The sequence below is a fragment of the Malus domestica genome, chromosome 05 (assembly GCF_042453785.1).
Source record: "Malus domestica chromosome 05, GDT2T_hap1".
Taxonomy (NCBI): domain Eukaryota; kingdom Viridiplantae; phylum Streptophyta; class Magnoliopsida; order Rosales; family Rosaceae; genus Malus; species Malus domestica.
In genome coordinates this window covers 21,330,766-21,345,278 of record NC_091665.1, presented here as the reverse complement: position 1 = coordinate 21,345,278, position 14,513 = coordinate 21,330,766, and the positions used below count along the sequence as shown (strand labels likewise).

At 37.4% G+C, this 14,513-nt stretch overlaps 2 protein-coding genes across 6 annotated transcripts; both read left to right on the top strand.

The window, feature by feature from the left end:
* Window positions 1-6,074: 6,074 nt before the first annotated feature.
* Window positions 6,075-14,513, top strand: LOC114825224 (serine carboxypeptidase-like 8). 5 transcript variants are annotated; one of them, XR_011581001.1, is made up of 10 exons: window positions 6,075-6,375; window positions 6,624-6,685; window positions 7,780-7,848; window positions 12,257-12,358; window positions 12,617-12,703; window positions 13,124-13,291; window positions 13,512-13,583; window positions 13,688-13,806; window positions 13,912-14,025; window positions 14,146-14,513. XR_011581001.1 is itself a non-coding variant. In XM_029103643.2 (9 exons), the coding sequence occupies exons 4-8, from the start codon at window positions 12,329-12,331 to the stop codon at window positions 13,766-13,768; spliced, it is 438 nt and encodes a 145-aa protein (XP_028959476.2). In that variant the 5' UTR covers window positions 6,075-6,375; window positions 6,624-6,685; window positions 7,780-7,848; window positions 12,257-12,328; the 3' UTR covers window positions 13,769-13,806; window positions 14,146-14,513. The 5 variants fall into 5 exon arrangements, 3 of the variants coding, with proteins under 3 accessions (XP_028959476.2, XP_028959477.2, XP_070677732.1); XR_011581002.1 differs by having other exon boundaries at window positions 13,501-13,583; XM_029103643.2 differs by lacking the exon at window positions 13,912-14,025.
* On the top strand, window positions 11,532-11,990 carry LOC139196133 (uncharacterized). The gene has a single exon (XM_070821793.1). The coding sequence runs from the start codon at window positions 11,532-11,534 to the stop codon at window positions 11,988-11,990; it is 459 nt and encodes a 152-aa protein (XP_070677894.1).

Genomic DNA, 14,513 nt, shown 5'->3' with positions numbered 1-14,513 from the left:
TCTGATTTTGATGATTTTTTACAGTTACACTCCTTGATCCTATATGAATACAATGAACTAATTTGATCATCAATTTTAAATATTTACAGAAGTGGATACCACAAATTCTTATGTCATGATGATCGATGACAATTAAGGATTTTGTAAAAGGAATAACATGCAAGCTTTGAGTTCCATTGGCAAGGTTTAAACTTTTAAGAAAGGCTTCACAACCTTGAAAACAAAAACTCTTTCATTTTGCATATCCTTGCACATTTAACATTTTGTAATAAACTAGTAGTGTATGGATGCTTGTTTATTAGGCTCTTATTTTTTAGTGTAGATGTAGTACTTAAATGACAAACGTATTTTAATTTTTTGAAGTAATATTTATGTGGCAATGTGTGGTATGTGCAAATTTAAGAAAAAATATATATTTTTCTTAACGGGTCATAACGGGTCGGGTAAAGTGACCTAACCTGTTAAGGACCTATTAAGATAATGGGTGAGACATGACATGACTTGTTAAGATAATAGGTGTTACACAAAAATGACAGACACGACCCGTTTGCCAAGCCTAGTTGCGTGCCACGTCATAAACTCATCCTTAAGAAAGATGCAAGAGAGGAAGAAGAAAACACGGGGGAGAGTATATAAAAACCATCAATCTGTCGCTTACAACCGACACCAAATTTCAAAATATTAAAAAAAACTAAAATCTATGTCACTCAGAACCGTCGCAGGCTTTAAATTATTTAAAAACAATAATTAGTGTGGCCTAAAAGCGACACCCATACTTTATGTCACTTAAAAACGACACTGTTTTATTTAAAGCGACATCATTATTTAAAAATTATTAAAATGTATGTCAGTTATAAGCGACATTAAATGTTTACGTCAGTTTAAAATCGACATAGACATTTTATGACGCTTATAAGCGACAGTAAATCCAACATCATGTTCAGTAGGTGTCACAACTGCCTTGTTCGCCACTATATTATATTAAAGCGACACCACCCACTAACACTATAAGGCCTTTTGTAGTAGTGCTTAATATGGCACATCCCCACATAACGGGTATAGATGTATATGGCTATAAGACACAGTTGATGAGGATGAGTAAGATATGACATATGATATACCCCCAGGTTCACTAGCCACGGCTAGTGTCGGTATGGATGTATGCTATTTTATACAGCTTCACCTTTGGGTAATGGACATGTCATTTAGCTTCACATCCGGGTGATGGACAAGTTATACAGCTTCACCTTCGGGTGATGGACAAGTACTGCCTTTGGGCGACTATGATACCTAGAGTACAATATTGAGGAGATTTGTGGATTTTCCTTCGAGCGGTGTTTTCAGCATTACTGGGCATGGTTTTGCACGTACATGTTTACGAAGGTTTTGGCATGGCATGCTAGGGTTTTCATAAAGTCTACTATATAGTAATATATTTGTTTCCAAAACAAAGGGTCACTATGTTCTAAAATAAAATGGTTTTCCTATTATTAGTATTATTATTGTAAACTTTGGTCCACTCACTTTTTCTGTTTTGCACCCCCTCAAGAGTTAGAGTCGAGACACATAATCCCAACGTCAGGACACCTCTGCATAGGCATATTCGAGTCTTCTCTAGGTAAGACCCATTCCTCGATTCGTGCCTTTCTATCATAATTCTTTCACTTGATTCTTGGTTAGTTGTATGCTCTAAACATGATTCTGCACTAGTGTATCTTTTTCTAATTACATATTTTATCGGTATGTATTTTTTAATGGCTTCGTCACCCTTAGGTGTCGGGCAGCACGTGCCTATCCTGATATTTGGGGATATTGGGGTTGGGGCATGTTAGTTTGGTATCAGAGCATGGTTTGTTCAGAGCATACTTAGGATCTTCTTTTACTCGGTTAATGTGTCAGCCTTGATATCATTTGGATGTCACAGCTTTCGTTTGTTGATGTCCTTCTGCACGATTGTGCAACACCCATTCTACCTGATTAGTCACATCTTATTCAAAGTAATAGAAATTCATGTCGAGATTGTGCCTCAAGTTTGACGTCATAGGTTACAAATGACTTTCAACATCCGACCGCTACTCTGCGACATGCGTTCCCAATGAATGGCGGGTAGTGTCAGTTCTGCATAAAATGACACGAATTAGAAGAAAACTTAGTAGGATGAAGTCTAGTTGGGATCAGTTAAGGATCGAGGGCGATGATGGTTCTCTACGACATGTTTTCTTAGGAATGGCGAGTAAAGGCATACCTGTTTGGAAATTGCTTATGACATTCGAAGTTCGTGTTGGAGAAAATTATGGAAACACCAGTCGTAGGCAAAGTTAGTAGGTATCTGTGAGCTAGACCTAATCAGCTTCATCGGACTTGTTGCTTCCACTAAGGAAATTCATGTGGAATCTCAGGAAAATCTCTTAGTGATTGTTTCACTGATAATATCCTTGTCTACTTCAAGCACGAGGTTAGTTACTAGACATCTACAACCAGCTTTATAAAAATTCCTCAAATGTCGACCTCGCTTGGACTTCGTACCTTTCTGGGGAGACATGAGCATAGCAGAAGTTAATCTTACCAAATCCAAGGTTATGACAGTCAGTAATCGATGATCCTCTTGAGGGTCGTGAATTACAAAATATGATTAATCTTGTCGATTCCTATCGACAATTGTCATTGATTCATTGACCATAACCCAAACTCTCATCTTCAGTTAGGAAATGAGTCAGTTTTGCTCATGATGTTGCCTTACCCTACCATTGTTCTTAAATTCTTCGGTGACATCAATAAATTTTCATTTGACAGTGATGTTTTACTGAAGGTGTAGTTGTGCACTGACGTAACATGATTGAGTGAACGCTTTTACCTTTCGACGGTTGGGATCATCTGATGCGAACCATTCTATCTACGACCTTGAGTTATCTGCTACCATCTTGGCTTGGAAATTCGATGACACATCTCCGTGGCGAAATTCATCAGATCGTTATTAAGCTCGCACTTTTCCTAGTTATCTTCACTCGAAAATAGCTAAATCTTTGATAGCGGCGATGGATATGATACATCAATGTCTACGATTGCACCATTGCGTACCACCCTGATTGTGCAATTGTAGTTACTGACGATCGTAGTAGAAAAACACTTAGGTATCGAATGCTTTTCAAGCAGTTCTATTTTCACCTTATGCAGAACCCTCGAATACTTTTGTGATGTTACTTGTTTGATCATCAAGAAACCTTGTTAACTAGTCTTCAAGTTCGACCTTTCTATCCTTGGCCTAAAATGACAAGGAACTGAGTAGTCATTTAGCATAATTCTTCATTTTTGAAATCATCAGACTCTCTTACGTTTTGGTCTGCATTTGCTTTGTTCGTAATCCCATATTCACCTCCTGGCACTAAAAGATGTTTTAGTCAATCATGGATCACTCTTCTATTTTTCGTATCATTTCTAAAGTAAACGGACTGCCCAGGAAGACCACTTAGATGTTGAAGTTTTTAGTTGAGGTCATGAGTCCTTGAATCACCCAATCAGCACCCTATCGACCGAATCTTCACCATTGGTGATTTATTATTCCCAGAACTACCATTGTAACGAATTGTTGTGAATTATGGGTCAAGGAAAAATCTAAGTTCCCATTTGTCAGTTTCATTAGATTATCGTCCAAGTAGAGTTAGGTTCGACCATTTCAAGTTGTTGTTACCTAATTAAGTTAGGTACATATATGTACTCAAGCATCGAAGTTGTATATTCAATCCAGAGATCTTGTACTCTAGACTTAATGGAGTTGTTTTAACCCTCAAATTCTTGAGTGTTCTTTTAGTCTTCCTAACATGGTTTCTTGCTAAATCCGTGAGGAATTCAGGATAGATCGACTCGACTGAAATGTGTGCCCACTTTCATATCGATTTTGACAAGAACATTAAGAGCATAACCTTTTCACACGCATACCAGACTTATCAGGAAGAGTTCGAAGTGGTTTTGAGGTTAAAGTTGTTTTTTTAGTAAGGGATTGGTGAAAGTAATAATCCAAGTGGTTAACAGATTACATCACCAATCACTATCTTCACGTATAAATGAATAGTCACATCCTATTATCTTTCTACAATTCATAGGCATCATATCATACTCTAGTAGTTATTTGACAATGATTTTGCCTAAATATTTTAAGGGTATTTCTCACCCAACCCTAAAACACATTTTATATGCATCGACAGAGATTAAATTCCATCTTGGGTTCCGAGTATGGTGATCGTAAGGCTAGTTCTATGAATAGTTTGAAGTAGTAACCATTATTCGGAGAAAGTGAGCAAATTTATGGTTCTTTTATTATAGATTTCGAGTTTTATACCTCTCGACCAGGAGAGCGACAATTGTGGTTAGTCATAGAGGAATGTTATATAACATGTGTTCATCTCTGCACATCTTTCAGCTACTTCACTCTAGGATCTTATTGTTCGTGGGAATGTGGATGTTGAGGCACTTCTAGCAGTTTTGATTGGTGCGCGCTGGGATAGTGCGGGAGCATGATCGAGGCGTCAATGGGATGATCTAGGCATATTTCACATTAAGGAGCACAATAACGCTTTGGCAACTTCTCATTTGCTTACCGAAACAATGATGAGTTATTAGCATTACAAGCTGCAGACTGTAATATCGATGGCTTAATTGTTGGGTTCACTAAGCAAGTGGGCAAGTCGGCAAGTTGGCCCGTCTACAGTAGGAGGTAGGAGTTATGAGTTAGCTATGATTAGGACTCGACTCAAGACACACAATCATTCTCGAAGTACATGACATGACGAATGCTTGGGCAAGGCCTATTTTCATTTTTGGTTTTGATTTTCCGTACAAACATTTTGAAAATTCATTATTTTATTTATATAGGTAATTTTGCCATTACAAATTTTGGGTGAGTTATTTCCACTTTCGGTTTTAAACTTAGTACAAGCATTTTAATTCTATGTTATATATCTATTTTAGAAGTTGTTTTCTTATACGTATATATATTTTTGAATTTATGTTATTGCATAATTATATGTATTTGCAACTTTTTATTTTTATATGAGTATTATACTACTATATTATTGAGGAAGGAAGAAGGTGTGAGCTTGGAGGCATGAATGAGGATAATTGCAATCTGATTACAACGGAATGACATTCTCTTTTGTGCAGCTGCTCTAACTTGATTTTTTTCCTTGTATATATATTTATACATATTTTCTACCTAATTTCGAGTATTTTACATATAACTAGTTATTTCAAAATTTCGGGGACGAAATTTTCTTAAGGGGGTAGATTGTAACAACCCGTCCCCAATTATTACGAATTTTATAATTTTAAAATGTGAAATTTTGAAAATACCCTCTGAGGCAAATGCATTGACTTTTGTTGACTGTCTTGTCATGTCACGTACGATCTATTTTCTTGGCATATCCTCGTAGTACTCGTCACTACGAGTGCGTGGGTGTAAACGGAACATAACTTGAAGCTATAATGAAGGAGTTATTAACGAACGAAGTTGAGGGTAAAATGGTCATTTGACCATAAATCTGGAAGGCTCCAGATTTTGTTGGAGCATTGATTTGGTGCCATATGTGTGGCTAGGATGAAGAGATAAAGAGAAGGAGGAAGAAAATGAGAGGCACGAGAGAGAAAATAAGGAAGAGGGTGACCAATCAAAAAGCAGAGAAATGAGAGAAATGAGAGAGTTGAGGGAGCAGCCAATCAAAAAGCAGAGAAATGAGAGAAAGCAGAGAAATGAATTATTAACAAACAAAGTTGTGGGAAAAATGGTCATTTGGCCATAAATCTGGAAGGCTCTAGATTTTGTTGGAGCATTGATTTGGTGCCATGGTTGTGGCTAGGATTGAGAGACAAGGAGAGAGAGGAAGACAATGCGGGAGAGAAAATAAGGGAGAGGGTGACCAATCAGAAAGTAGAGAAAAGAGAGAAAGGAGAGACTTGAGGGAGTAGCCAACTGGACCCTTTCCTCTTAACCCGTTACACAGCGACTCGACACATGTTCCGATGACTTTTCCTGACGATTTTCTATCCATTTTTTCGCTGATTTACGGCCTTCCACCCCTACCAAACAACTCCTTGGCCTTCCTTCTTCCATTTCCACCCAAAACCTAGTTCCTTTAACCCATGATTTGAGGAGAACGGAACATGTGGGTTCCCAAATGGTCACGGTGAGAACCGCCAATCCTGCAGGTTCCGACCACCACTACCAACACCAAACCACTCCTCTACAAGCCAGGAACAAACCCCAAAAAGTTTGGGGGCGGCAGAGCATCGGAAGAGACGAATCAATAATCACCCATTTTTAGGGTTCCAGCGAGAACGCGGGTCAATCAGGGTGTTTTCTGATCAAATTGGACTTCGACTCAGGTATGAAAGTTGTTCCTCTCATTGAGATCTACTTGCCTATAAAATTTAGGAATTTTTAGAGTTAGTCGGAAAATTAGGTTTTCATTCGTCGGGAACCGCTACCTCTTAACGGTTCGTGTGGCAGCGTGTGGGGGAACCCGGGGTCCTTTCTTAGGTTTTCTGACATGCCAAATCTGAATCCGCCATCCGTTTTCCCAAATTCTATCGTTTAGGTATAGTTTTAATAAAAGGTCTCTAATTGTGTTTAGGCGCGTTGACGGGAAGCGGCATCATCCTCTCTAGTTCGAGCAGTTCTCGAGCAATAAAATCTGTGAGTGGACCCCTTCTTAACTTGCTTGTTTTTATAAAATATTAGCCTAGCCTAGCATGCATTCCATATTTCATGACTTGAAGATGATTTATAATATGCTTTATGGACTTTTATAATTATGGTTTACGAAATAGTTTGATTTATCGAAAATACATTTTATTAAAGGTATTGAATTGTTGGATTTGCTTATATGAATTTATATGGATTTCGAATATGACTTATTATGGATTTACGAATATGATTTACCATGGATTTGTGAGTTGAGTTTAGGAGTTTTTGAGTTTTTGTTTGGATATGAGATTTTGAGGTATGTTTTCGGTACTTATCTAGTGGGTTATCATATGGCACATCCGCACACCACGAGTATAGATGTATATGGCCATAGGAAACAATTGATAAGGAGGAGTTAGATATGATATATGATATACCCCCAGCTTCACTGTCGAAAGTAGTGTCGGACAGCTTCACTAACCACGGCTAGTGTCGGTGTGGATGTATGCTATTTTATACAGCTTCACCTTTGGGTGATGGACATATTATTTAGCTTTACCTTCAGGTGATGGACAAGTTATCCAGCTTCACCTTTGGGTGATGAACAGGTTATACAGCTTCACATTCGGGTGATGGACAAGTTATTCAGCTTCACTTTCGGGTAATGCACATGTACTGCCTTCGGGCGACTATGATACCCCTAGAGAGTACAGTATTGAGGAGATTTGTGGATTTGCCTTCGGGCAGTGTTTTCAGCATTATTGGGCATGGTTTTACACGTACATGTTTACGAAGGTTTTGGCATGGCATGCTAGGGTTTTTTCAAGCGACTATGATACCCTTGGAGAGTACAGTCTTGAGGAGATTTTTAGATTTTCTTTCAGGCGGTGTTTTTAGCATTATTAGGCATGGTTTTACACGTACATGTTTACGAAGGTTTTGGCGTGGCATGCTAGGGTTTCGTAAAGTCTATTATATAGTATTATATATGTTTTCAAAACGGGGGGTTACTATGTTCTAAAATAAAATGGTTTTCCTATTATTAGTATTATTATTATTATAAACTTTGGTCCACTCACCTTTTTTATTTTGCGCCCCCTCAGGAGTTAAAGCCGAGGTACAAAATCCCGGCGTAAGGACACCTCCCTAAGGCATATTCAATTCTTCTTTGGGTAAGACCCATTCCTTGGTTCGTACCTTCTTATCATCATTCTTTCACTTGATTCTTGGTTAGTTGTATACTCTGAACACGATTCTACACTAGTGTATCTCTTTCTAATTACATATTTTAGCAATACTCATGTTTTTAATGGCTTCGTCACCCTTGGGTGTCAACCAACACGTGTCTACCCTGATATTTGTGGAAATTAGGGTTGGGGCGTGTCATAAATTGAACTCCATCATGATGTCGTGCATCATATTACACAACATGATTATGGAGGATGAGCGAGAAAGCTATATTGATGGAGAGTCTGATGACGACCAAGATGATCCAAATAGGTTAAGGAGGGCTCGTGCAAAAATATATGATGGGCCTAATTTTCCTTTGGATCCAAAATTGGTAATATCTCTTTAAATGAGTACATGAGGCGCCATAAGATGATACGTTCGCGTGCCACAAATAAGTACCTCTAATAGGATCTTCTTGCACATCTTTGGGCCGAAAGAAGCATGGAGTAGGCATTTAATTTTTATGTTGTTAAATGTTTTTTTTAATGTTGTTTAAGTTTGAATAACTCCCCAGAGTAGCACTAGGGTGGAGATTGTGTTGTTTAAGTTTAATGTTATTTAATATTTAATGTTGTTTGATGGCTTAGGTAGTTATAGGAAAAAAATTAGAATTTTTTTAATTTTTTTTAAATTTTGTCCTAAAAAAAAATTCAAATTCAACGGTCACCTGGCATCATGCTGACGCCAGGTAGCCGTTGCATTCAAACAATTGGATCGGCCCAGGGCTGGATGGCTGGCCTGTTTTCCCATTTTTGGTCCGGCGGGGCCCACGCGCCCTTTGGCCTATCCCTCGGTTGACAACGGTTTTCGTGTTATTTCGGGCTATTTTTAGCCCTATGACCCTCTGGCTAAATCGGTTGGAGATGGCCTAAGGTGCACAAGATAAACATACTTTTAAGTCTATAAAACGAACAATCACAAATTACTCAAATACTAAAACCCTAATTATGCAATTCCCCAATAAATCACAAATTACAAAACAAAATTACATCAAATTTCAAATGAACAATCACAAATAGAAGACCAAATCCTAATTCTGCAATTCCACCAAACATTGAAACCCTAAAATACACAATTTTATACACACCAAACCCTAAAATAGAAGACCAAATCCTAATTCCTAAATTCCACAAAACAGTAAAATCCTAAAATACAAATTAAACATCACGTAAATTAGAGAATCCACAATTTTGTACTTGCTTATACTTCTTCTGTCGCATTCCGTCCGCCGTTTCGATAATGAATTTGGTGGAGAATATGTTCGTAAGCTTGGCACCGTAGCCTTTGCGTCCACCGATGGTCTTCTTCACCATATTATCATAGTTGCTACTCATCAGGAGGTGTCCGAAGATCAACTACGTGACATAGACCTCTCTTCTTAGTGAATCTTGACAGGGAACTCCAACACTGTTATTGTAGATGCTAATGCAGACATCAATGGACGGTGACAATGAGGAGATGAGTGAGAGTAGTACCTGATGATATTGAGAGTGGTTGAGATGACGAAGGCGGTCATTGTTGGGGTGACGGAGCAACTGAAGAGAAGATAGAGAGGGGAGATAGAGCATGGCCAAGAGATTTGGATATTAGACAGACAAAAGACTTGTCGTTAGGGGTAGAATTGGAAACTCATTGTTTGAGCCATTTTAATTGGACTGGTTTAATGTTAGGCTTTGTCCTAACCATTAAATAAAGTTATTATATGGTTTTTGGTTAAAATTCAAAGTATTGAAACCATTTTCATTAGTTTTCCTCTCAATAAATAGGCTGTTCGGATCGTAGAAATTGAATATATAATGGCCCCACAATTAATCCTCATTTTTACCAAATTAGAGATTCATTTGAATAAAGGCTATATGTACATGTGCATATATACTCTGTGTGTATGCATATTTTTTTATGAGAAAATAAAAAGCTTAAAGAGATTGATTGCCGTCACTTCCAGTCCCAATATAATGAAAAGGCTAAATAGCCAAAATGGTCCCTGAGATTTGCATAACTCATCACTTTAGTCTCTAACATTTCAAATCGATAAAAGTGGTCCCTGAGATTGTCCACCATCCATCATTTTGCTCATTCCGTTAAAAACTCCATTAAGTGTCCCGGAGCTCTTGGCCGGAAGTTTGGACAATTTTCAAAGCTTCATAACTCAATCATTTCTTAACAAAATTCGACCCATAATATATCAAAATGAAGATAGGAAAGTGTATAATATGATTATATCTATTTGGAAGCCTAATGGCTGCTGGTGATAGCTAGAAATTAGCCTCAAAGTTGGCTGATCTGAAGGAAAACTGGAAAACTCGCCGGAAACTGGGTAAACTTTAAACGTTCATATCTTCTTCAATACTCAACGAAATCAAGTGATTTAAAAACAAAAATCATACTTCTTGATGAGACGAAGAGAATGGTATATTTTTCGATGGCTAAGTCGCAGTGTTTTGGCTGGAAAACGGCTCGAAAGTGTCGTGGTCTCAAGTTAGCCAATTTCGAGCCATTTTTCGGTCAAACCACTGCTATTTAGCCATCTAAGAAGGTACCATTATCTTTTTCTCGTTGAGAAGTATGATTTTCGTTTTTGAATCACTTGACTTCGTTGAGTATTGAAGAAGTTATGAACGTTTAAAGTTTACTTAGTTTTCGGCGAGTTTTCCAGTTTTCCCTCAGACCAATCAAATTTGAGGCTATTTTCCAGCCATATCCGGCAGCCATTGGGCTTCCAAATAGGTTTAATCTTATTCTACACTTTCCTATCTTCATTTTGATATATTATGAAATGATTTAGTTATGAAGCTTTGAAAATTGCCCAAACTTCTGGCCAAGAGCTCCAGGACACTTAACGGAGTTTTTAACGGAATGACCAAAATAATGGATGTTGGACAATCTCAGGGACCACTTTTATCAATTTGAAATGTTAGGGACCAAAGTGATGAGTGATGCAAATCTCATAGACTATTTTAGCTATTTAGCCTAGTGAAAAACATGGCCATTCTTACCACAGACGAGAAAGACCTATTCCAAAGATTAAAATTATAAACTGAAATCAGTATTAGCAATTTTGTCCGCCAAAAGTTTCGCTTCCTTGTGGACATGGTTCCATGAATTGGAATCAAATATGGATGTCAGCCACTGATATCTTCAATGGTTAATTTTATTATATTGTATGCTTTTGTCACATTGTTTTTTTATTTTGGTCCGTTCTGTTATATTATACTATTTACACATTTGAACCTTTCACATGTCCCATTTGATTCAAGAATTTTGATTTAGTGGATTGTCGTCCCAATTAGACTACTTCTAAATCTACTTCTAAAAATCAAGTCCAAACCCCAAATCCCCCAAAACTTTATAAACTCACATCACTAACTCACCCTCATCATTCAGCTCAGCTCACTACAGTTCAAATATTTAATCAATCACTTCTCTTGCTTTCAACCCTTAACAATTTTACCAAAAATGAGGAGCTCTACCAAAGCAAACAAGCAAAGCATGCTAAAAAAAGGTCGTACCCAGTGAACAAGGCTCCCACTTTACGCAGGGTCTGGGAGAGGTAAACAAGCAAAGCATGCTGATGTACATTATTTGTGCACCCATAAGGACCTTGACCAAGGCCAGGAATTTTTACATGAGAAGTGTGGAGGATTGTGCGGGCAGGGTGGGTCATGGTGGTGGTGGTGTGAGCGGTTACACTGCCTCACAAGTTCCGCACGTTCCCAGAAGCTTCAGTATCAATCCTTCGAGTTCTAGCAATGATGAGGACGTGAGGGAGCTTTTTAGAACATCGACGTCAAATAGGAATAACAGTGTAGAGAAATATAATAAGAACAAGTCAGCAAGTAATTCAGATATGCATAGAAGACCAATCGCTCAACCAATTGTTAGACAACCCAATAACACTATGAATGGAATGGGAGTGCGGAGTTACAGTGTTGGGTTGACGATGGGAAGGATTGATGAGGAGACCGCTTGTTCTTTTCGGGAAGATGAAGTGAATGTGAAGACTGATTTGTATCCAAGAAGGAGAAGTTATGCAGTCGAGAAGAACTGTTGGGCTTGCATAAATTGTGAAGTATTAAGTTCTTGATAGTCTAGCCCATTGTTTGTTTCTTTCATGACCAATCGATATTTGGAAATTTAGATAAAAACTAGAAATTAGGCTCGAGCGTTGCCGCGGAACCAGCTGTTTCAAGTGTAATGGGATGAATAAAACACATTTAAGTTGAATAAATTCAACACAATTATGAACAAACAAAGGGATGAAACTGACATCCCGAAAAATTCCTTCTTATACTGTCAAATTTCATGACATCATTGTGCTAGAAATTGATTTCATCTAAAATGGGTTTTCAGGGATACATAATTGGCAATCCAGCTACAAATGTTAAAGGGGATGTTAACTCGAGAATCGAGTATGCTCATCGTATGGCGCTTATATCAGATAGAATATACGAGGTATGCATATCGCTGTTGGTTTTGTTTCAGGTGCTAAGTTTTAAGGTCCCTTTGTACCTTCTAAGAAGCACATAGCAATATCATATCTAAAGTTTGAATAAAAAATATACTTATGAAAAGCAAAGGAATAAACCCTCATAGATAACAATTATACAAGTGTTGAGAACACTGTGTGGCTACATTCTTATAAGATTCGGATGCAATAGTGCACTCAAGTTGCACTCCACAAATTAACAGTTTTAATTGCTTTATTTTTAGTCAACTACAAGGAATTGCAGTGGCGAATACGTAGATGTAGATCCAAACAATCAACTATGCCTCAACAGTCTTCAAGCTTTCCAGGAGGTACGTATCACCATGGTTGCATATCCAAAGAATTAAAGTATTCTGGGGGTCATCTCAAAGTGTGGTTCGATGATTCAAGCTTTCAGAATCTGTGTGAAATTTTTTAAGAAATCAGAAATCGTTGATCATTTGATTATGCTTATCAAGATTTCATTATTGTTTGTCAATAAAGGATTGTTTTATTTATTCTCTCTTAGGTATATGACTAAATAATTTCATATTTAGTTCATGTTTTTATAACGATAATCCTCAAAGGAAAATCTAAAATGTGGACCGGAACTTGACACCCTATATACATTCTTGAGTTTCAATCTGATCATGTAAAGTGTCAAATGTGTACACACACACACACACAATCCTAACACCCTACATGGTTTTGATCTTCTATTATATAAAGTCACTTGATCATTGAGTATGCAGTGCACTGGAAGACTTGATTCCGAACACATATTGGCACCTTTCTGCCCCAAGGCAAACGACTATAACGAATTTACAGTGTTAGAAATGAACTGGAATTGGAAGGCGGGTATCTCACTCCCTGTTGAGGATACTTTGAAAGATTTCCCCTCTTCTCTGCAGTTGTGTCGGGTATCTCTCTCTCTCTCTCTCTCTCTCTCTCTCTCTCTCTCTCTCTCTCTCTCTGATATTCATCGTATGGTAATTTGCTCTTAGTTTAGCATTACTTCTTTTCAATGCTAGAAGAGGTCACAAATACGAATCCACCCTCTCTGTTAACTGAAAAGGGGCTCTATTAACTGCAAAATGACTCATTTTATTGAGTAGTAACAAACTGACAGATGTGTTGCAGGAAGATAGGATCCGCTACGCTGTTCTTTGGGCGAATGATATAAACGTCCGTAAAGCTTTCAACATTCGAGAGGTATATATATCCTAATGCTATCTCTAATCAATTAAATAGAAGATACAAACTTGCAGCCATCTAATTTCAAACAAAAAAATATATTAATAATTAATTACAAACAGGGAACAAAAGGTGAATGGGCTAAATGCAATAAAACCACACCTTATACGTTTGATGTCCCAAGTAGTTTTGAATATCATTGAAACCTCAGCAAAAAGTCCCTTCGTGCTTTAGTCTACAGGTAAATTGTTAAATATGATACGTTCTTCATGTTTTACCGTTCTAAGAAATTAAAAATTAGAAAAAAAATTGAAGAGGCAGCTTAGTTACATGTATTTATCTACAGTGGTGATCATGATATGAGCATACCATATGTAAGCACACTGGCGTGGATAGAATCCTTGAACTTGACACTTGAAGATGATTGGAAACCATGGTTTTCTGATCATCAAGTTGCAGGGTTGGTATATTATACGTATAAAGCTTAGTTTTTATTGTTTTCGTGATTTTTTCGGAATATTTAATACTAACTCTTGATCCTTTGTTCTCATTTTTCTTTTGTCACTGATTCATTTTGCAGATACACAATTTACCATTCAAATAAAGAGTATAATTTGACATATGCGACCATAAAGGCATGTCCGATAACATCCGTACATTAATGTACTAATTAAAATCACAAACCATTTCTGATCTTAGAATTGATTCCAAGTTGCAATTGTGCATGGAGGAGGGCATACAGCTCCAGAGTACAATCCTAAGGAGTGTTTTGATATGTTCAATAGGTGGCTAGGGCATTCTCCTATTTAATCTGTTATACCACACTAAGGCCTCGTTTGATAGAGATGATTGAGTTAAGTATGACTATTACTGTGTAACTACAAGTACATTTACTTAACCGTAACGTCTTTCATAATTTTGGTACATTATGTTTTCCCATATCATAGT